Genomic DNA, 22,775 nt, shown 5'->3' on the forward strand with positions numbered 1-22,775 from the left:
TACAACAATATTGCTAAATCTTTATGGTAACAGTCTGTTCAGTGCCTATTTTGTACTGGAAAAAAGGGAGGATACTGCTTTCCTGTGAAATGTTGCTGACAGCCAAGAAGAGTGAAATGCACAGGGAATTTTGTAAGGTAGCATTAGGAAATGTATGGCCGAACTGGCAAACTAGAGCACAAATGCTGCAATAAAATTTAGTTAACGAAGGAACAGGAATAGACAATGAAGTGTACTCTGCATATTTTAATGTTATATAAAGCATGATAAAAAGCAGTAAAATTCTGATTCTTTCTTTTCATATTTAATGAACTCTCATTGCAAACATTGTATTAGCATATGAGTTGAAAACGTCCATTCTCTCTTTATAAGAAAGGGAAATCTTGTTTAAACTCTGTTCCTGTTTTATAAACTATGACCTTTCAGTCTACAGTTGCAGATGAGATGGGAATTGCATTTTGCTTCAGCTGATGCACTTACATGAACATGGAATCAGAAGTGAAGTTCCCCATTGCTGATGCCCTTGAATTTTGTATTGTCATTTTTTGTGAGCATGGTTAACTTCCTTTTTATGTTGACAGAGTAGAGACACTGCTCTGTCAACATAAAAAGGTTTTATTAGGCATGTTTTATGCCATCATTCCTTGGATAGCTTTAATTTAGCATAAACAAGTGCTTCCTCTGAGCACAGCTGTCCCTTCCTGCCTCCCTCCACATCCCACAGCCTTCGCCTGTGCCCCTGCTGCTCGCCGTGCCGGGACCGTGTTTGTGTGGCTCCCCAGTGACCCCACCGAGGGAAACCATCGCTGTTGAAATGAAGCTCTGTTTAATGAGCCGATTCAAAGCCATTGGTCCTTCAGCTTGGTTCAGGACACGGCTTCACAGACGTGTGGAAGCACAAAGGAGAAGAGTGGTGGGAACAGGTGTAGAGAGGACACAACCTGCTTCTTAGCAGCCTCATTTTAGGGTACTTTAATCTGATCATGGAACTCATCATTAGCAGGAGGGTGGCTGTCTCCTTTCTCTGGTAACATAAAGTTCCTAACTGAGGCATCCCCTTCTGCCAGCTTACGACTTCTCCCTTTCTCTCGATCCGGGTAGGTGTCAGAGTGCTGCAGCTTTATTTGAGGCACAGGATACAGATGGAGGAGCCTGTGTTGATACCTTCCTGAAGCTAGATTTACCCTGGTCTTTTCGGCATGGTAGGACTGAGGAAGATGGAGGAGAGAAACCAGCCAACCCTGCCATATTGTCTTCTATGATACTCTTTTCTATTCTTAACTCCTTTTGGGCAAAGAAAAGGGCATTGCAAATAAATTTTGCTCTTGGACACTAAATTACACTCCTTGCTAGGCTCCAGAGACTTTAAAAGTGAATAGTTTATGCCAGATTAAGTAAAAATTAGTTGTGTTTGAAGCACAGACCCATTCAGCCATATTTAGTTTGCTAGGTACTGGAAAATAGAGAAATGCTTCTAAATGCATGACTTTCCTAACTGTCGCTGACTCAGAAATAAGTCTTTAAACATAAAGAGCTCTACTTGTCTTTATAAAGAGCATCCATTTTCTTCTCACATCCTTTTCTGTTTTTGGGGGAAGTGAGAATGAACCTTGAGTTGTGGATTTCCCCTTCATGAAATAACTTATTTTTTAAGTTCTTTCTATACAGAAAACAGATGACAATACCTCCTTGTTTTTCTTTCATTAATGACCCATTTGGGTTTCCCCAGAGAGCTCTTCAGGCTCATCTGGGAGCCCTAAATTGCAAGCTCTGCTGAATTCAATAAAAAGAAAGATTTTTCTTTTTACAGCTTTTTGACCTTTTTATGCTACACCTAAGTATATGAAGTTTAAGATGATCAGGAGAAGATCTTTCCTTTATAAAAAAGATCCTTTATAAAGGGTTGTATATTTAATCTCAAATAAATATTAATGCAGAGAACTGTCACATTGGTTGTTCTTCATTACCCGTGAATTCTGCCAGTGGATTTCAAGAGGAGCAGTGGGGGAAGGTTGTTTGTTACGAATATTATTTGGCAGAAAGTCAGGCATATTCTACGATTTCATATGAATGATATCCTCTGAAAGTCAGCTAGCTTCCCAACCAACTCTGCTTGCTGTGCCTTAGCAACAAGAAAAAATCTGTTGCCACATGGAAACGGATTGGGATTCATGACAACACTCCCTATATCCAGCCACCTTCAAACAGCACTAGCATTTCATCTACTAAACACAAGACCCATGTCTTACTTCTGCTTAAAACACCTATCATTTAGACAGTAGCAAGTGATGTCAAATGCAAAAAATTCAAAGGTGGCAAAATGATAAGTCATATTGTTCAGTAATTTTTTGCTCCCTTCCCCCATTCCTTGCTTGGCACGAGTAAGCACTGGGAATAAATGAGCATTTACTCCTGCAAAAATTACTGCCTTCTTGTGTTGCAGGTTGAGGAGGGTGTGCCAGGCAGGTACAGCCCAGCTTTGTTTCAGGATCTGTGTTCAGATCAGGGCTAGAGTGGAAACTCTCTAATTATTGTAGCTGCTTGCTTTTGGCAACTCCAGCAAATATTTTTGATAAAAACCCCCCACAGCTTTCTGTCAGGTGTGACAGTTGCAGTGGTTTCTGTCGCTCTGTGGCATTGGCATTGTCATTGTCAGGGTTCATAATGGGAGAACAAAATCTGGTTGAGACAAAAATAATTACTTTTTGATTTGTTCGTGGAGTGGGAGAGAAGCCTGAGGGAAATTAAGTAAATACCTCTGGTGGATTTTAAAAATTTTTCCTGAGCCACTGTATTCTTACAGCTGAATGATCATTGGAAGGAAAAGTAAAAGCAGATGATTGTTTTTGAGAGTGAATTTGTATTTAGCTTTATTTGTGATCCTTTTCCATATGCTCTCATAGTTGGAATGTGAGAAGTTTCCAGCATGAGTACTTGTGAAAGTGTATTTTAGGTTTGGATGCTTAAATTCCTGTTGGATATGTGTCTGAATATATAATTTCCTTTGTGGTCACATTAGCCAATTTAGGATTCAGGTGTTGAGTAGTTGCAGAAATTCCCCTGTCAGGGAATAGAAATGATCTCATTACCAGGTAGTCTGTGCTATGCCATGTGCATTTCAAAATGAGATGATTTTTTGTTCAGGCTATTTATATTTAGGGAATAACAACATCGAAGCATTTGCTTAATTTTAAGTATATTGAGTAATCCAGTTTGAAATGCACAAGTGCTATACTAAATTCTTTAGGGACATAGTGACAGTGCCCTGAAACTATGAACAATTGTTTTGCTATATTTGTATATAACAAAAATGTTTCTAGAACTGCTCAGCAGTATGGAGTTGAGCATGGGCATGTTTGCAAATCAAGCTCTGATCAAACAGAAAAATATCGATGAGTGGGTTGTAAACTGAAAACAGGTAGAATTTGATTGCACATTGCAAACTCCTAAGCACAGAATATTATGCTCATATTTTGGAAACACAACCAGTTAAAGACCTAGATATTTGAAAAATCTGGAGTGGAAACTTGGACAATATATTGGAGAAGATGACTCATGGCCTTTCCTCATTTCTGTTAGTTTTAAAATAAATCCCACTCTAAAAGATTTAGTAACAGGAGTAATCTTGACTAAAAAAGAAATTCTTCCTTCCCATTTTTGTCAATTTTTTTTCTTGCTAACTGCACATGAATATCAGAAGCTCTTAGAAGAAAGGCAAAACATTTCTGTTCCATATTTGAAATTATTATTTTCCTACAATTTCTATAGCCTCTTTTGAGGTGTTACAGTGTGACTTCTAGTGTAGACAGGTTGCTGGCTGCTACCACTGCACTAAATCCCAGCTGAGGAAAGCACTTGAACTGGAGCTTGAAGCACTCTTGCTTTGTTTCTTTCTGAGCATGATAGTGATTAAATTGCTAGCAGATGTATGGAGCATTGCTGATGCTACTGTGACTGCAGTGCTGGCAATGGCAGAAATATCAGCAGTTGTTGGAACAGCTTGGGCAGGAGGCGAAGCACAAGCAACTTGTAGGCAAGTCATTCTCCCAAACTGAGAGGTGGCCAAAGCAAAATCCCAGGTCTAAAAATGAGGAGAAAATTCAGATGAATCTCCAAAAGATACGACTAAACCCGTGCTCTGTAGTACCATTAGTCCTTGAATAAAACATTAACCAGGTTGTAGTAAATGCACAGGGAGTTGCTGTAGTGGAACCGGTTCAATACTCTCCCAAGGAAGGAACTAAGTCAGCATCTTACAGTAAGATACAACCTGTTCTTTCCAGTGGAACCATTAGTATACTTTGTTGTGCAGTATGTTGTGGGGGAATTTCTTTCCAAATGTCTAAAAAAATCAGTTTGTGCTGACATATTAAAATATTATCATCAATATCTTTGCATGCTTAACTTTAAATAATGTCAGAAATTCTCAGTTTGTTTTAAAAACAACTGTACAGTTCAAGCAATACTAACTTAAACTTAGGTATAGACCTTGCATGTAGTATTAGTCATTGAATTAGCCTCTGCTTCTAAAAACCTACCTGGCATATTTAATTCTTTGACTTATAATTCTATAAACTGATCATATAGATTGTAGAGAAATATTTCCTTCTGGATGTTTCAATTACTTGCTGGTCACTTTATTTTAATCCTCCCATTCTTTTCACATCATTACTCCCTGCGATTTTAGTGATTTTAAATACCACAGTAAACTCCTTTATAATTTTTCCCAATTTCAGACTAAATTATCTGTGGTGTATTCAGATTTGGATACTAGCAGTCCTATTCCAAAACCTTCTATGGGCCTCCTGGCCCAGCTGTCCTCTCCTGTCACATGCAGGTTGTGTCCCCAAGCTAGGACGGTGCCATCCCTGTGCCACGTTCATAGTTCAGGCTCTGGATCATCCAGCCCGCAGGACTGCTCTCTGCCTCTTTCTTCCTGCGTCCCCAGCAGGGAAGATGAAGCCACCTATGCACACCTATCCATGTATGATGGGGCAGCCCTTCTGGAGGACACCCAGTGCTCTGGATCTCCCACACATATGGTCTTCTGTACCAGGACCACATGTGCTGCCATAGCCTGGTCCTCTCCCTGACATGTGGTTTGGCAAAGCTTCTCCTCAAGCTGGTGGAGAGGCACATGGGGTGCCAGGGTGGCCGTAGCTGGAAAGCAGTACTTGGCATGGGCATCAATAACTGTTCCAAGGTAGTTTTCATGAGAGATGAGCTGTTTGCTAGATGGTGAATTAATTTGCTTTAAAAAGCAAATTAATTAATTAATTTAAAAATTTGGGCTTATTCTTAAAATGGTTTGCAAATGTATTTTCAATCCGTGTGTGTGTCAAAATAATTTGGGGGGAGCAGCCTACATTTACCAGCTATCTTCAGGGAGAGCCACCCAAAATTTGGAGTCTTTAAAGATAGGCTGGACCATTTACAGCCCAGTTTGTCCCCAACAGCCAAAGCAGAGTCTGCTGAACAAAGGTGTGCTCAGTACCTAAATATTTAGTGAGGCAAGTTAAAAAAAAAAAGAAAAGAAAACAGGATCTATCATGGCAGCTAGGACATAAAATCCTAAATTTCTGTATCAATTTCAGCCTAACTGCAATGAGTGTTTCAACATTACACAGGCTGCACTAGCATCAACATGAAAGACCATTTTTTCTATTCCAGAAAGCCACTTCCACTTTTGTTTTGTTTTCTCCCATCCAGTTTCTATTTTCTTACGTTTTTAGAATTTTGGGTGGTTAGGTTCCTGTGTGGCAAGCTAAATGTAATCTCATGATCCCTCCAGTGTTTCATGTTTGCTCCAAGTTGATATGGGTTCAGGCTGCCACTGAAAAGCCATTGTCCTGTCCTCCCTCCTCCCATTTCAGGGCTGTGAATTCCTCCTCTCTTCTCTGCACCAGAGCTAGAACTTTGTGGTCTGAAGGATAAACTAGAAATTTAGGGTTTTTTTCTCTCCTGGTTTTCAGCATCAGACACCTTTTGCAGACTCCTTGGAATTTCTTCCTAATATCTAATCTAAATCTACCCTGTTTCAGTTCAAAATGATTACCTGCTGTCCTTTCACTACACTCCCTGACAAAGAGTCCCCCTATGTCCCTCCTGTAGGCCCCCTTTAGATACTGGAAGATACTACAAGATCTCCCTGGAGCCTTCTTTTCTCCAGGCTGAACAATTCCAACTCTCTGAGCCTGTCTCCATGGGAGAGTTGCTCCATTCTTGTGATCGACTTAGTGGCCCTTCTCTAGACTTACTCCAACAGATCCCTGTCTTTATTATGCTGGGAAGCTGACATTTGGATGCAGTACTGCAGGTGGGGTCTCACAACAGTGCAGTAGAGGTGTAGAATCACCTCCCTCAACCTGCTGGTCCTCCTTCTTTTGATGCAGCCCAGGATACAGTTGGATCGTGTCCAGTTTTTCATCCACCAACACCCCCAAGTCCTTTTCCACAGGGCTGCTTTCAATCCACTCATCACCCAGCCTGTGTCCATGTTTAGGATTATCCCAACCCAGGCACAAGACCTAACACTTGGCCTTATTGAAATACATGAGGACTGCACAGGCCCAGCTCTCAAGCCTGTCTAGGTCTCTCTGGATGGAATCCCTTCCCTCTAGAGTATCAGTCACACCACTCAACTTGTCATTCCCAGACTTGCTGAGGGTGCACTCAATCCCACTGTCCATGTTCCCACGTTAACATGAGGATGTTCAATAGTATGGTTCCAGAGGGACATCACTCATCACTGATCTCCACGCAGCCATCAAACCGTTGACCACAACTCTTTGAGTGTGTGCATTTCCTTATCCACCGAGTGGTCCGTCTGTCAAAGCCATGTCTCTCCATCTTAGTGACAAGGATATGTGTGGGATAGTATGAAATGTTTTGCACAAGTCCAGGTAGATGATGTCCGTCTCTCTTCTCTTGTCCATCAGCACTGAAAGCCCCTTGTAGAAGGCAACCAAATTTGTCCTTTTTGCTGAGTTTCATTTTACGCTGTTATGTAAGTGCACGCTGCAGTACCAGTATTCTTCCTGAGTGAGCCTCCCTGTCCTCTGTCAGCACCAGCCTGGGAAAGGAGCAGGGAGCAAGGAAATCGATGTATAAACTTTGACTGTGCTGCTGCAGTGAGTGAGGCTTGTGGGATGAAAGGCTTGGACAGAAACCAAGAGAAGTGGTGATATGTAGGGCTGCTGCAGAAGCGAGGTGTTAATGACGTGCCAGCTAGGAAGGGTGAGTGGGATCTGAGGCAGTGTTGCGCTCTTACAGCATCTCTGTTGGGTATGGGAGAGGGAAATAAGGCTTATATGTTACAGTATTTCCATATGGAGCTACTGTTTTGCATGGAACTACATTAAGGTTTGTGATGAACATGGAAGGGTAAACAGCGATAGATGCTTCTGTGGTTCCTCATCCCTTCCCTTTCTAAAAACACAGTAGCAAGAATACAGGGAGGAAAAAGCAGGTGGCGTTACTGAAATATGGATTCTGTAGTTCTTACAGGGTGTGAAGGATGGGGGTTTTTTTATGATTGCAATATACCAAGTGAGAATTGGATCCCTCTCAAAGCAAGAAATTAATTATGCTGCTTACAAGTTGGAATAATGTGAGGGAGCACCACATGATCTTCCTGTTGTAGTGCCAGCGCACCTGCACAACATCTTCTTTTCCACTTCCAGGCTTATTTTAGGCAGTGTTTATTTGTGTGTTGTGTGGCTTATAGTAAGATAGAAATTGCAAGTAAGCATCAGCATAGACAATATCTTGTCTTTTAATAATTACAAGGTATGGGAGGATCATGGTGAGTAAAAGTGGGGTAACCTGATTCTTATGGAGATGTTTATCCTGTCTTTGCCTTTCGGAGTTCTGGTTCACTGTGAATTTTATAATTTTAAATCACATTCTTTATTGATCAGTGGTAAGATTTTGGCATTTGCATTTCCCTGCTGTGAAGACATATTTGTGGTTTTCCTTTCTGTCTCCTGAAGTATGATTCCTCTCTAATTTCATTGAGTGATCAGTAATTCTCATGTAATGTAAAGCAGAGCACAGAAAGTCTGTCTTTTCTTTGTGCCATTTTGTATAATTGCATTATGTTTCTTGTAATCTCTCCTTTGTAGGGTAAGTAGTCACAGCCTTTTCTGTCTTTTCTCATATTAAAATGTATCCAAATCCTTTATTATTCTGACTACTTTTACGAATCCCCTCTAACACTGGAGCATTCATTTTTTCAGACACTGTTACCAGTGCAATATGTGGCACAGCAGAGATAACACTGATCTATATTCATTACCTCCCCGCTGGTCACCATTTTATTCACTATTTATCCTAATTTCTTTAACTACAGTTAAGAATTTAATTTAGAAGAGTGGTCTTCCTTGAGAAGGGTTCTGTGACCCTGAGGTGTCTTCACTGAATTCATAAACTTTGCTTTAAAAGTATGTGTAATTACATTTTCTCCCTCTAGTACATGCTGGTTTCAATGTTGAGCTCATCATGATACTGTCTTTTCACCCAGCATTTTTTAGGTTTATCTTGAGATTCTTCACTGTCATTTTTGATCTTTCCTGAGCCAAATAATTGTGTGTTATCTATAGGCTTTGCCATCTCATTGTTCATCTACTTTTCCAGATCAAGAACAAATGCAATAAACAACACAGAACTGAGTTTATCAAACCTTTTTCCTATGTAAAACAGTCATTATTTGGAGACATGAGTTAGATTATTCAGATTATTTGATAAATTGTTTTTATGTAGATTTCAATAGCTAAAAGACTAGATTTCAGCTACTTTTTTGGTTTTTTTCCATACAAACCCTAACAAAACTAACAGTCTCCCAAATTACCTTACAGACCCTGTCCAGAAGAATCTCAAATCCCTATTTGGAAACTCCTTCAAATAAGGTACTTGTGAAGCTTCTTTTTACTTCCATTTCATCAAACAACATAGTAGGAATGTTTTTGCTTCGGTTCAACCTCTTAATCATAGCTTTGAAGACACTTGTGAATGTGACCTGCAGTTAAATCCAGTTAAGGAATTATCATTTTGTGTGTGTGTGCTACAAATCACATCTTTCTATTACTGAGTTTGCAAACTGAATTGTTGCTAATTCCAATGTGCACTTGCTTCCCAGTCACTTAAATTATTACCACTGTTTAGCTTACTTTTACAGCACTTGAGAACTCATCTTTGCGTGACACAAGACTTTGCTGTCTCAGAACTATTCTATATGCCTCAAAAGATTCCTAAACATAACGGGCAAACAAACAAAAAGATGAAACCAAACAGCATTGTTTTCCTTTCAAGTTAGTAACTTGTGTCACTTGGTGTGTTTTGCTGGGACAGTGAGGAAACATCACAAGAGAAGCCCAAAGTAAACTCTTCAGTAAGGAGTGGTACACAAGATCTGGATGGAATAGGGTTTTATGGAAGACTGAGTTGGGTTCTATTTTGATAGACACAACTACAGCCTTGAGGTGCAAGGTAGAAGTCAGGTGTGGGGAAATCAGAGGTTTGTCCATTCTGAAAGACCATATCCTGGCAATGTGTGGATGAAGTGATCTACAGCTATCACAGGAAACCTCTGAAGGTTCTGAACAAAAACAAAAGACTATGAAAAAGTCTTCCAGTGTGTATTAGGCTTGAAATAAATTATTTAGCTCAAATACATAGGAAATTATATTTATTTTAAACTGTATCTGTGTGTTTTTGCAATGGTTAATATGTCTCTGCTTTGCTAGGATAACATGTGTTTTCATTTAACTTGTCTGTTGTTCAAAGGCAAAGCTGATGGACAGTAAAAACTCTCCTTTTCTAGGGCAGCAAATTTAAAACCAGCCCAGCTCGTGGGGCGCCTGCAACCCATGATGCAACTGGCAGAAGCTGGGGTGCATTTCCTATGAGACTTTGAGTGCTTGCTTGTTATTTATGGGACGAAGCCATTGCTCAGAGGGAGGGAAGGGACAGTGGCAAGGCAATTTACTACAGCAGGAATAAATCCCTGTTTGTCACAGTTTTCAATTTCTCTTTTCATTCAGATTTATGGAGAAAGTTCTTCCTGTGCTGGGAGAGCTCTCAGGAATATTTTTACTCTACAAGCTTCTGATCTAATTAAAGACAGGGTATACCTTACTGGCATTTGCAGGTAAATCAAAATAATTTGTTTTAATCAACTTTATGAGTTTTATTTAGATTTATCTATGCCCTGATTTGACAAGAGAGTATATTCTGTGTGAGAGGTTCTGTGTATGTCACTAAGAATTGAAAATATTTTCTTTAAAAAATTCTTTAAAGTCTCATGTATCTTAATATCTGTTCTTACATTACTATGTCAGTTGCCAGAAAGCAGCAGTGGCCTGATTGTACATCCATTAATTCAATTGCTTATGATTTTCATATACAATAGTGTTTGTCAGTTATTTTGTTGAAAAGAAAGAGTATTAATTTCAGCCCTGGTTTGGAGTTATAAAAGAGCTTAATTGGATTCCAAGATTTAGTGACACAGTGATTTTTGCATGTAATTTATAGAATATTTCTGTAATGAAGTGATTTTCCATTTGTGTTGCATTGTAGCATAAATGCTTCCTCCTGTTTCCAATTATACCAAAACGTGCAGCTCTCTGTTACAGCACCATTCTTTTGCACCTGTATTTAAGAAAAATCCACTACTTTTTATTTATTGTTATTTAAATATATAGATTTACCAATAATACGAAAGATTAACTACATCCTAGAGCAGCACTAAAGGTCTTGCACGTATTGTTTAGCTGTACTGATTATGCCTATGCTCAGAAAGGAAATAAAATCCTGAGGCTAAAAGCTGGATTTTATTTATGACATTTAGATCTCTTATGCATCTTTGGATGAACTGTATGCAGCACAAATTGATAAAAATGCTATATATTGCAAAGTATGCTACATGAATCAGGTATGTAAGGGAACTTGCTCATCTGACGTAAGTTCCCTCATTGTAGCTAAAGGTATCCCCTGAGGCTTGCCAATGTAATTTCTTCCCTTGAAACGAATAGGTTTACAAAAATTAGCAATTGAGACAAAGAGTTTGCTCTGCTGAACAAAAAGGTTGAATTTTGATAGCTTTAAAAAATAGCTCTTTATTATAAAAGAATGTTTTAACATTACTGTAGTTTAAGAAGTGAAGTTTTGCTTATTTTCAGGAGAAGCTGTGTTGGATCAGAACTCGTAGACTGGCTTTTGGAGCAGTGCCCTTTTGTCAAGTGCAGATCTACAGCAGTTGGAGTGTGGCAGCTTCTCCTGGATATGGGCATAATATTGTCAGGTCAGTCTTGACAGTACTTCCAGTGTGAGGAAGGCTATCACTTTCTCCTGCATAGGACAGGAGTCCTGTTTTTGATGGGAGGAGGGAAAGGAAAAAAGCACAGATTTATCCAATTTTCTTGTCAGTTGTTTATTTTACTATCCTTTTGGGAATTTTACCTCTGTGACCTTTCATTTCATAAATACGAAAGAGCAATCCCTTGTTTTTGGCAATTTCTTTCCTTTTGCTTTTGCAACTGTAATTGCCTATTATCAAGTTCCAGACAGAACGCGTGTCTTTTCCAGCCTTTTTTTTTTTTCCCACAAGCTATTTTAGGTTTCTCACAAGATAGCAGCTCTTTAGTCACTGCAGATCATGGCTTCACCAGATGACTTCTGTAGCTATTAATGATTTTTGTTTTGTCTCTATTTTCCATAATTTTTAATTACAATGGATTGAGAGAAGATCCAGCTCCTTGAGATGGTGGTGAGGCCAGGTTCTATCCTGCTGTCCCTACCTCCTCCACCAAACTGAGGGATTTGGTCCAGCTAATGTGGTTGGTGATAATTACACTGGTAACCAGCCTCTGGATATCTGATGGATTTTACCTTGAGGCTGGGACTACTTAGGTAGCTCAACTCAGATCATACCCTACCCTGGGGTCTGTGCTAGACACTTAGCCTCTATCCTGTGAAAAGGTGAGGAGTTAGGGAAGATCTCTGCATATGTACACTGGCAGTGTACCTTAAGGTTTTCTTCAGCTAAACTGACAGTATGTCTGGTCATGCAGCCTCAGCAAGGGCTAAATTACTTGTAGCAGGATCTTGTGCTTTTGGCTTTGGACTCTCTCCTTTTTTCCCCATTAAATCCCATTCTTTTCAAGGAAGACAACTGATGCATCTTTTTATCCAGGTCTAGTCTACAAATCTAGTAGCCTTGAATCTGAGGAGAAGCTTGAATAATGATGGACTGCATCCCCATTACTTAGCTTTGTTTATTAGTGCCTGACCATTAGTGAGAACAGTTTAGAAATCAATGGAAACTGAGACTCAGAAGTCTAACAAAAAAGAGGAAGGTTTTTATATCCTAATCCTGAACTGATTCCAAAACCAATTAAATATTCATCAGTCTTAATGCTTGAATTTCAGGATCCTGGATATTTTTAAACTGGGGTTCTGGGGTTTTCCTGTTTGGATGCACTGAATTAAACTGAGAGGGCAGGATTGTTTCTGTGTTAAATTTTCAATCCTTTTGCCCTGTGTGATGGTACAACTCAGCATTAAGATCAAGTGCAATACAGAAGTAGGAGTATGGAATCTTTACATGGTGAAGATTTAAAGGAGATCTAATATTATTTTTTCTAACAGTGGACAGACAACTCTATTTTCAAGACTCTCATGCTTTCTACCAGTTCTCAGCGGATGAATGTACCTACCTTTTCTGTGAATTTGAGAAAGAGGAAGCATGGAAGAATGGAGTAAAGCTCCTGCTTCAGCTACTGCCACTGTCTCCTCCCAGGATTGACATGTGCAATCTGTAAGTGTGCATGCAACTTTTACTGACTATTTTATAAGTGTCTGGCCTTATAATGACACTGTTTACCCCCAAATCACCTTGCAAATGAGACAGCTTTCTTTTGGGGGTTGACAAATCTTGTAGAGATGTGCTTTTAATCTAAGGTCAGTATGGGTAGAAAAATTGAGGCACTTGACTTGGGGTTTTGGGCATATTACAGTTTTTAGGCACTAGCTTCCTGCCTCTAGCTTGCTATGTTACCTGGGCATGTGATTTTTTTTTGGTCTCCTCTTACATTTGGAGGTTTGGCATGAATTTGGCAGCAGGGATGCTCTGATGCTGATTGACTAGCAGATCAGATGCCCTTGTGATGTGTCAGGATCAGCTTTCAGATGGATTGACAAGATGGATGGAAATGTGATACCTTCAGTCATTTGATTTTAGTTTTCTACTGTTTGTTTGTCAGAGCTCTGTAGTCTCACATTATTATTCCTTTTTCAGAATATATCTTTCAAGAGTTTTGCTTCCTATATGCCTCCTCTTTCACCTGACTATTGGATGTTATCCTACTCTCTGTGCTCGTATGGCTGCACTCTAAGGTTGCTTTTTAGAGTGGCTAGAAGGAAACCATAGTTATTTGTTCCACAGCAAGAGGCCAAAATAGAGGAGAAAAGTGTTAGTGAGAGCTCTGAAGACTCATGACCATTTTTTCTTTAGTAAATCTGCAGGAGCTGGCCTGAATAGACAAGCTGAGTTAAATTCTTCCACTGTCCCTAGATCCTCAATACTTTGGAGATCTATTACTCTGGCAGTACTAGAATTTATTCTTTTTGATGCCAAAGACAAAACTTTCCTCTATGAGTACTTTCCTTTTCTACATATTAGCTTTTAAAAATGCTCATTCTCTAAAATGGATGTCCAGTAGAAATGTTTTAAATGAGTACAAAAGCCAAAGACCCTGTAAGCTGCCTCAAGCCCAGATTCTTAAATTCAGACATGTTGAGCTGGTTGGAAAAAAAACCTCAGTAATTTCTCTACCTGGGTCAGGGCAGAAACTTGATTCCCTCCCCTATTGCTGACTGCCCTCACCAATCAAATATTGGCAGTTCTGGAGTGGTGCTTCCCTTTAAAATGCATTTATTTGATCAGCTTGAGTGAGTGTAGACAAGTGATAAGAACCCCAAGCTGGCTAGAGCAGCAGGACTGAATATGATCTTCTAAGCAGCTGACTCATATGGGAGAAAACCTTTGACTATTTTTGCAAATAGAAATTCTTGTCTTCCAGCCAACTCTGGTGCTAAACAGTTTGTCTGTCCCTTAAATATCAGGGCATTTTGATCTTGATTTTAATGGGAATTGGGATTTTTCTCACCGCTGTAAATCAGACCACTTTTCATGGTTCATGTCTACTTGTTCTAAGGATTTGAATCAAAAGGTCATATTGATGTGCTATGTGAAGGATGCTGAGTAGGAAAATGGATTGAAGGCTTTTTAGGTTCAAGTTTACAGTCTGCTTTGCAGTTTTATCATTTCAGTGCAACTGTCATTTCCAGTGGAAGATGATCCCTGTCACATGAATTGAACAATTATTCACTAATGTACATTTCCAGCTCCTTCCTGCTCACATTATTCAAATTTGAGTTGAAGCTGGATTCCTTTTGGGAATATTGTCACTGAAAAATTGTTTTCTGGAGCTTTTACCCGTCAGATTGTGAGGGTGCTTTTCGAAAAAGTATACATTGTAGGAATTGAATTTTAAGTAATGGTATACCCTCGAGGGAATGTGATATTAAAGCGGAAGGAGACTTTTCCAGGTTCAAAATTCTTCATGCTTGATGCAAATAATAAACTGCTAAAACACAGTCAGAAAGGGAATAGGTGTGATTAGATGTTTGTTAAAGTTGTCTGACTTGGTTAAATAAAGCCATATACTCTTTTTCATGAGGAAAGAGGGCAATTCTAAAAACCTTTCCCTGAAGTGTTTGTCTTTTTTCGAATATATGAGCTGTTTTGCCTACCTTTAGAAGCATAGGATTTTTTATAATTTAGTATTTTTGTACTCATTTTTCTGTCTTAGGTTTTCTTACAATCTGTATCGACAGCATTAATTCTAAATGTACATAGGGATAGATAAATTCTTACTTTATTAATTAGATTCCCTGCTTTTGATGAAATCAGAAAGAACTGGCTGCTTGTGCACCAGAAAGCAACACTGGACACCTCCTGGTGGTCCCGGAGGCCAGATGACCTCTGTCTCCTCTGCAGCCTTGTGCTTGCCTGGGTTGCTGGGTGCGTCAGTGGGTCTCTGAAGTACCATGGTTCTGCTCTCCCAGAAGAAGTCTGTAGACATGAGTAGGCAGTAGCAACTCTGGGGACTTCCTTCAGCAGCTATTCTGGAAACCCTGTTAAATAAACATAGCTCAGATTTGACTCACTGTACAGATTTTTGATGGATCTGTATTTGTTTCTGGTCAGTTTTAGTGGTGTTCCCAAATAAAACTATAGGAAGCTCTACAACGATTGTACTGTTCTGAAGTCTGAGATACGCTTATGGTTCCTGAATAAATGCTCCCTGTTGACCTTGGTGGAAATTCCTTACATTCAACATAACATTAGCGGGAATTCACCATGGAAAACAAGTGAGGACGTAGCAGGAATTCAGTTCATGCTAATCTGAAGGCTAATGTTGTTGTGCATATTCCACAGGACTGAGATGCTGTAAATGTTGTCAAATGAGATGGGACCAATGAAGAGGCCTCTTGGAGTCATTAAACACCCAGCGTTAATCACAGTCATCCTACTTGAGTAGAAAACAAGTGAATATTGCAACAGCCTGGGGACAAAAAATCTGGATTGAAAGCTGTGCATTGGACTCTCTTGCAAGCTTGATCAATCACTTAGGTTCTCACTCAATGCCTCCTGAATTCTTTTCCATTTACTGCAATAGTGTTGTATCAGGTGTTTAATCCTTGCGTGCTTCTATTTCCTTCTTTGTAAGTGGGAGTGTTTATAACAATTCCCAGAACCACTGGTAGACTCAGTGAACATTTCAGGAATGCACTGGGTACCTGAGGCTGTTGAAATATATCCCATAGTACTTTTAAAAATTATTGGAAGAGATGTTAGCAGAGATTTTTTCCTTAATCTTATATTGCTTTTTATTTTCAGAAGTGTAGAACTATATTCGGTCTTCTGTCCTGAAACAATTTGCATTTTATTGATATCAGAAAAGTAATCATTCTTAAAAGCAATTTGGTTTTAATGCAAATAGCCAGGATGGGATATTGGTTTAGTTACTGCCTTATGGAGTTCCTGGAAAGCTTTTGCTGAAGACAAACAGCTCTCAGGTATTGTATGGAAACTGACTTGTCTGCTTGCAGATCTAGGACAAGCATCCCTGCATCTCGCTCTGCTTAGCAGATTAAGCCCACAGGTTGCTGAACTGGATAAGCACTAATTTGCCTGGGCTTTATAGCTCCTGTTTGGTATCAGCCTCACTAGGTCCTAGCTGTCCACTCTTGAAAAAAATTAGGGTGATAAGTGTTGCTTTTGTCCATTGGCCTGGGTGGCATAATATACCCTTCCTCTCTGATTCTGAAGAACTGACTCTAATTTTTAGTATATTCATGGTTTCAGAAGTATTTGATGCTCATATGCAGATGAATACTGGGAGTACTTTTAAATAGAAAATGAAGTGGTAAAGGCCCAAGAAGGAAATAGCTATGCTATGTGCTCTTCTGGGTTTATATATTGCATCTGTGGCTGTGTCTACTGAGCTGCTATCTTCTGCCTCCAATGTAGAAGAATCAGGTCCTAGCCTGGTTCTGAGAGATCAGAAGAGATCAGATGTGTAGAGAAACCTCTAAAGAGTTCAGTTATTTTAATCTCATTCCAAATTATAGAGAGACAACCTGAATAAATCAGTTTTTGTAAATGAAAATGCATCCATTTATTTCTTTTGGGCTGTTTATAACACTTAAAATGTTAAATCATGTTTTCTTTGAATAGGTAAGGCAGTTGTGGAAATAATTGTGATTTTAATCTGAATTACCATTTTGATCTGAATATGCTCACCCCAAAATGAATGCATGTGTCATTCTGTGCTTTCTGACCTTAATTTTTTAATCAGGGAATTAAATTTTTTGACATGGGATGTAAGAACCACAATATGCCAGCTGCATATTCCAAATGTGTTGCCAGCTCTCTCCCAAAGGACATTGAGGCATATAAGCAATTAAATAATTTAGTTAAAGACAGAAGCTTCTGCCGATACCTGTGATTTATGTTTATTACAGCAGCTGCAGTTTTGTGTATCTGTTCAGCTTGCTGGCATGCCAGTGCTCCCTGAATACCAAGAAAAGTAAAGATCTCAAGGGCATTTTCTTTTACTTCTTCCTATAGTTATAACCCTATCATATTGGTATAATACTTCTGATTGTCAATAAAGCTTCTGAAAGGCTTACAGATGTTTTAGGGATGGGAATTAGACTGTTTAAAAGAAAAACACAGTCTTATCCTGTACTGTCCTTTTTGTGTGGCTATTTCCACGTGGGCCAGACTTCTGGGACAGCTTCTAGGAGGGTTCTATCTTCACTGCCTCACTTTTGAAATGACACATTGAGTCTCTCTTTCCTGTGACTTACTGTCAAGACAACCAAATAGTGTTCTCACTGTTACTTTAGTTTGGTTATTTATGGCTTCTTAAATACATTATTTTCACTTTGGTTTATTTTTTCTGAATATTGAACTTTGCATGTCTCAAAATTATTTTGATGTTGTCTGTTTTCATCTACGTGAAGTTGTATTCCATAGGTGCTGCTCCACACATGAGCAAAGCAGGGTCATGGGCAGATAGAAAACTCTTTGCTCTGTTCATAGAGTATGTTTTTAGCAATGCAAAATACACAGTCAAATAAGCAACTCTGATCTAAAGGGTCCTGCATTCCTCAGTCCTTCATCATATTTTTATAGCTGAAGAATTCTCTCACTGCTTCATGTTGGTCAGATCAAAAGAGTTCTTGACAGCAAGGGACAAAGGGTGTACTCTGTCGTTACTGACACGATTAATTATTGTCATGTTGCAGTCCTCATTTTGATGTGGAATCTCAAAGGCCCTTTTACATTAGTGCCTGTGGCTACACAGTTCCTTACTTTTCATGAATCAAAAGATGTTGAAACAGAATGAAAGAAATAATAAAATCTTATTTTTATTTTTTAAGGCCTGATCAAAAAATAGAAGATACGGCAGAAACCAATGCTGAAATTCTTGCTCGTCTCACTTCTGCGGTAAGGTCATTGCATCAAAGTTTGAACTGATCATGTTTGAAATATTGTCATGTTTTGAATCCTTTCAAATGAAAGACTTAGTCTAAGTGAACAGATGTTTGTCTATGAAGACTGTTTTTTTAGTCTGTGGAAGGGGATAGCTTTACTGAGACCTTAGTGTACAATTCCAAAGCTATTAAAATCAAACAAGCAAGGACTGCTGCAGCCTGCTCTTGTAATAGATGCTATTCATGGCCCAGAAGACACCAATTTGGAAGACCAAGGTTACTTTTGTGCCATGTACTTTACACTCAGACCCTCTTGGTCAAGTATACATCGATGGGAGACAAAGGGAGAGAAAAGGCTTCAGCAGCCCTTGTGTAGATTATCATCAGTTTCTGAGGAGAGACACCTGGGAAACCTGGGCTTCCCAACCATGTTTAGCCTCAGTTAACTTCACCATAATAAACAAGAGATTATCCTGTTTCTGCTAGACTTTGGTGCATCTTGTTTATCATGTAAGATCAGTGTTCTAAGAAGCAGACAGACAGGACTTCAGAAAGTTAAGCTAGACTGACTCAATTTAATGTAATCTGTACGATGGCACAGAGTGCACCCTTAGCAAATTAGCAAGCAATGCAACACTGGGAGGAATGTCTGCTCACCAAACTGCAGGTATTTCAAAGGTGTGTGGATGTGGCACTTGGGGACATGGTTTAGTGGTGGACTGGGCAGTGCTGGGTTAACAGTTGGACTTGATCTTACAGGTCTTTTCCAACTGAAATAGTTCTATGATTCTATGGTTGTGCGGCCATTTAGAGGGACCTTGACAGTCTGGAGAGATGGGCCAACAGGAATCTCAGGAAAATCAGAAAAGGTCAATGCCATATCCTGCATCTGGCAGAAATAACCTCATGATTCTATACAGACTGAGGGTTGACTGAAAAGCAGCTTTGCAGGAAAGGCCCTGGGGGTCCTGGTGGACGGCAGCTTGAACCAGAAACATGTCCTTGTGGCAAAGAAAGCAAGTCCTTCCTGAGCTGCATTGGTAAGAGTGTTGTCCTTAGGCTAAGGGAGGTGATCATTCCCCTCTCAGCACTGGTATGCCAGATGTGGAGTGTTGGGTCCAGTTCTGAATTCCCAGTACAAGAGATATGGATGTACTGGAGTGTATGTGAATGACCATGAAGATGGTTAGGGAAACAGAGTATCTGATTTTCAAGGATAGTCTGAGGGAAGTGGGAGTGGATCTTGTAGAACAGAAGGTTGTGGGAGGACTTTATCACTATGTACGAATACCTGATGGACAGGCTCTAGCTGGCCATGCTTTTCGGCAGAGGTTTCTATCAGGTGAACTCCAGAGGTGCTTTCCTACCTCTACCATTCTGTGATTGTGCAACTCTGTGAACACCAGCACCCAAGTCATGGTGTCATCAAAACATGGAATTAGTGTTGGTTCTGTTTTTGGCATGTAAGAAAGTACAGAGATGAAATTGAAGCAGGCAAGGTAAAGTCCTTATGAAAAAGGCATGAGGCTAAGGGTTATTTTGAGAAAAATAAGTACAGTGCTATCTTGAAATTGCTGGAAAACAGAAGGGAAGGAGAATTTTTGCTATATTTTGTAATGTGTTTGGAAAGCCAGTGATTCTGTATATTCAACCTTATGCAAAAGTAATTAAAAATGTATGACATAAGCAAATGCTGTGTTTGAAATGTCTTTATTTTTTTATTGTCTCAGTATTCAAATTCCTTGTTCTCCCTACATTTTTTCTTAACTGAAAATGAAAGGTGAAGTCAGAACCTCAATATCCTCCATTTTCAGTTCCATACAGAGCAAAAATAGAAAACGGTGAAATACTTTCTGCAAAGTTATATTTTTTTCAAAAACTTGCAAAACTACCAACTCTATAAAACTTTGCCAGTATCCCTCAAAAGCTTTGCTTATAAAAAATAGAATAATGGGGGGTTTTGTCAGTTAAAAAAAAAGAGACACACTCAACAAAACTAAGTGACCTTTTGAGTTTAAGAACTGGATCTAACGGTTGCTGGATGCACTTGAGTAACATGCATATCCTTGAACCTACCTAATTGACAGTGAGTTCAGAGTGTTTCACATCTGCAAGGTCAAACCTGTGGACTACATCCTGAGTCATTCCAGCAGCAGGGCACATGGACAGGGTTTCTTAAATGAACCGTTTTATTACTGTAGCTAACTAGCTAAAGAAAAATTAGGCAGTTCCATCTCCAGATGGCCAGAGACCCATCTATTGCCATGGTGATGTCAAGAATCTGATCTTTTCTCCTGCATTTTCTGAATTTCCACACAACATTGTGGTGCCTCTATAATGATTTTCTAGTCTATCGGTGGGGAAAAGGCGCAAAACCAGAGTAGAATCCTCCAAATTTTAACATATGTATATGAACTTCTCCTGTTTATTCCTCCAGAGTACTGCTTTTCCTCCATACAGTAGATTGGGACCTAAAATACTCACTGCAACCTTATGGAAAGACTTTTATGTCCCAGAAGAATTTGAAACATCAGCTCACACCATTCAACAGAGTCCAGCATCTAGGTTCTCTTATTTTTTTTTTCCTTTTCTTTCAGCTTCAGAATTTATATGAAAGATAAAGAAAAAAAGGTTTCTGTAAGCAGGAGCTGGAAACTGAAAGTGGAGTTATTAGCCATTACTGAAAATGTGTTCACGCTGGCTTTTTGGCTCACTGAATGTTTATGGATTTTGTACAAAATTAAACCAGTCTTCTTCGAAGGATTCATAATTGAGAATCCTGTTCACACTAGTACTTCAGAAGTGTGAAAAAACCCACAAAATCCCTATTCCCAGCCCAGCACTAAAGCAGTTGAAGATTACAGTTGACTTTGTAACTGGAGATTCAAATTTCACCACTGTCTATTCTGTTTTTCTTTTGGCTTTTCATGGAATAAAACATTTTTTTCAGGTCAGAAGAAAGTTTCTGTGTCAGCTTTTTTTTTCAGAGGATTCTGTTCCAAATTTTCAAACCTAAACTGATTGTGAGGATCCAGCCCAAGCAACATTGGAGGAAACCATGTGCCTAAAATATAAATCCCTCTTTTAACCTATCAAATTATGTGCTTATATCATATGCTCCATTACAATGAGGCACCATTAAACTTAAATTGTAAAGGAAAGCAGTAGAAAATTTGCAAACAGTGCAAAATGCCATTGGAAATACGTTTGCATCAGATAATCTTTTTGGTCATGATTTTTTTTAAAAAATGTAATGATTACTCATGGGTTTAAAAAAGCATTCCAGAGCTGTCATGCATCCCATGTCGTGTCCCAAAGAGCAGTTTCATATTCAGTGTTTTGTCTGGTAAAAGCAGAACAGGATGGGATAGCTATGAGTGTTTCCACTGCAAAGCTTTTGCTTTACTTTGTGGTGGAAGAGAAGAGAATATCAGGATGTTAATGAAGTGTATTTGGAAAATAGCTTTCTGGTGCTATAAGGCATCAGCCAATATTACTTTTATTTAGAGCCCATCAAACTATCATAACTTGAGATACAAAAATGTGAACTAGACTCGTACTGTTTTTCAAAACCTTGCTGTTTAGAGCCTTGTGTTGCAGGATTTCATTTTGAGATTCTGTAAGGATTGGCACTTTCTCTCTAGATTTGAAGTCCTATTTGGCACAATGGCATCTAGAACATTGTCTTACAGAAAACTACTATGGGCAGAAAAAAGAGAAAGGAAAAAAGTAGAGGTGGTATGCACTGTTTGCTAGATGCAGAACTATATCCACTATAATAAAATGATAAGTTTTGTGATAAGAGCAGTAGTTGTCATTTACTCTTTTAAATTCTCTATTCTTTGAAGACAAGATTCACCATATAAATGTGCCATTTGTATTTAATCAAGCAGAAGTATACCTGGGTATCACTCTCTATGCACACTGTTTTATATTGCAAAAAGAAAACTGATTGAGATGTGGTAACATGCCAACTACCTACTCAAAATGTCCTCTTTCAGACTTTCGTGATATTTGCGTAAATATTGTGTGGTGAACTGGCCTTTAAACTGAATCAGTTTTGACATCTGCAGTGCTACTCAAATGGGATACTGTTTGGATAGTGTTAGCTTTGTTAGCAACAAGCTGTATGTATAAAATATTTTTAAAAATTTAATACCTCAATATGGTAGGCATACATAGTTCTTGTTTAGATATTTTATTTTGTGTCTGCATTATTATCTTCGATGTGATGTGCAACTATCGATTTTGTCAAACAGGCAGTAACTGAAATCCTGTTAGGAAGAAGTATAGTAATGGGTAGCATGTGTGCAATGAGGAATGAATGTTATACATGGATTTCCATTGGTGTAATGATGCAGAGGAATTGCATGTCCAGCAGAGATGTCAAGTGCATTTATGCTAAAATAGACAAAAGCATATAGATTATGAAATCTAGGGACACCAATCAAATCCAGAAGGATGCTCAGCAGTACAAATTCTTTGTGATTGGAGTGAATCCTGTGAGAGGCAGCTCAGATTATCATGATGGAACCCTTTGATGAAGGAACTTTTGGTTACTATTAACACTAGAGAAACATATTTTCCCCCTGCTTTATCTGAAGTGTTGTTGGGGTCCCTCCCCTGCCATGTTGTCCTGGGAGAGGGGCCCTGAGGGCACAGAGACGGGGCTTCCCTGTCCCTGCTCAGCCTCGTTCCCGTTGGTTGGT

General features: G+C 39.1%; 1 protein-coding gene across 2 annotated transcripts in view; it reads left to right on the forward strand.

The window, feature by feature from the left end:
* Positions 1-22,775, forward strand: part of RAPGEF5 (Rap guanine nucleotide exchange factor 5) — a 162,258-nt gene that overhangs the window by 20,162 nt on the left and 119,321 nt on the right. For both annotated transcript variants that reach the window (XM_042044310.1, XM_042044311.1), the window contains exons 2-6: positions 8,856-8,906; positions 10,041-10,147; positions 11,178-11,299; positions 12,646-12,814; positions 18,013-18,079. In XM_042044310.1, coding sequence (XP_041900244.1) covers positions 8,856-8,906; positions 10,041-10,147; positions 11,178-11,299; positions 12,646-12,814; positions 18,013-18,079 — 516 coding nt within the window. The remainder of the gene's footprint in view (positions 1-8,855; positions 8,907-10,040; positions 10,148-11,177; positions 11,300-12,645; positions 12,815-18,012; positions 18,080-22,775) is intronic.

The sequence above is a fragment of the Corvus kubaryi genome, unplaced genomic scaffold (genome assembly GCF_017639235.1).
Source record: "Corvus kubaryi isolate FWS band 111438036 unplaced genomic scaffold, C.kubaryi_AGA036_p1.0 37398, whole genome shotgun sequence".
NCBI lineage: Eukaryota > Metazoa > Chordata > Aves > Passeriformes > Corvidae > Corvus > Corvus kubaryi.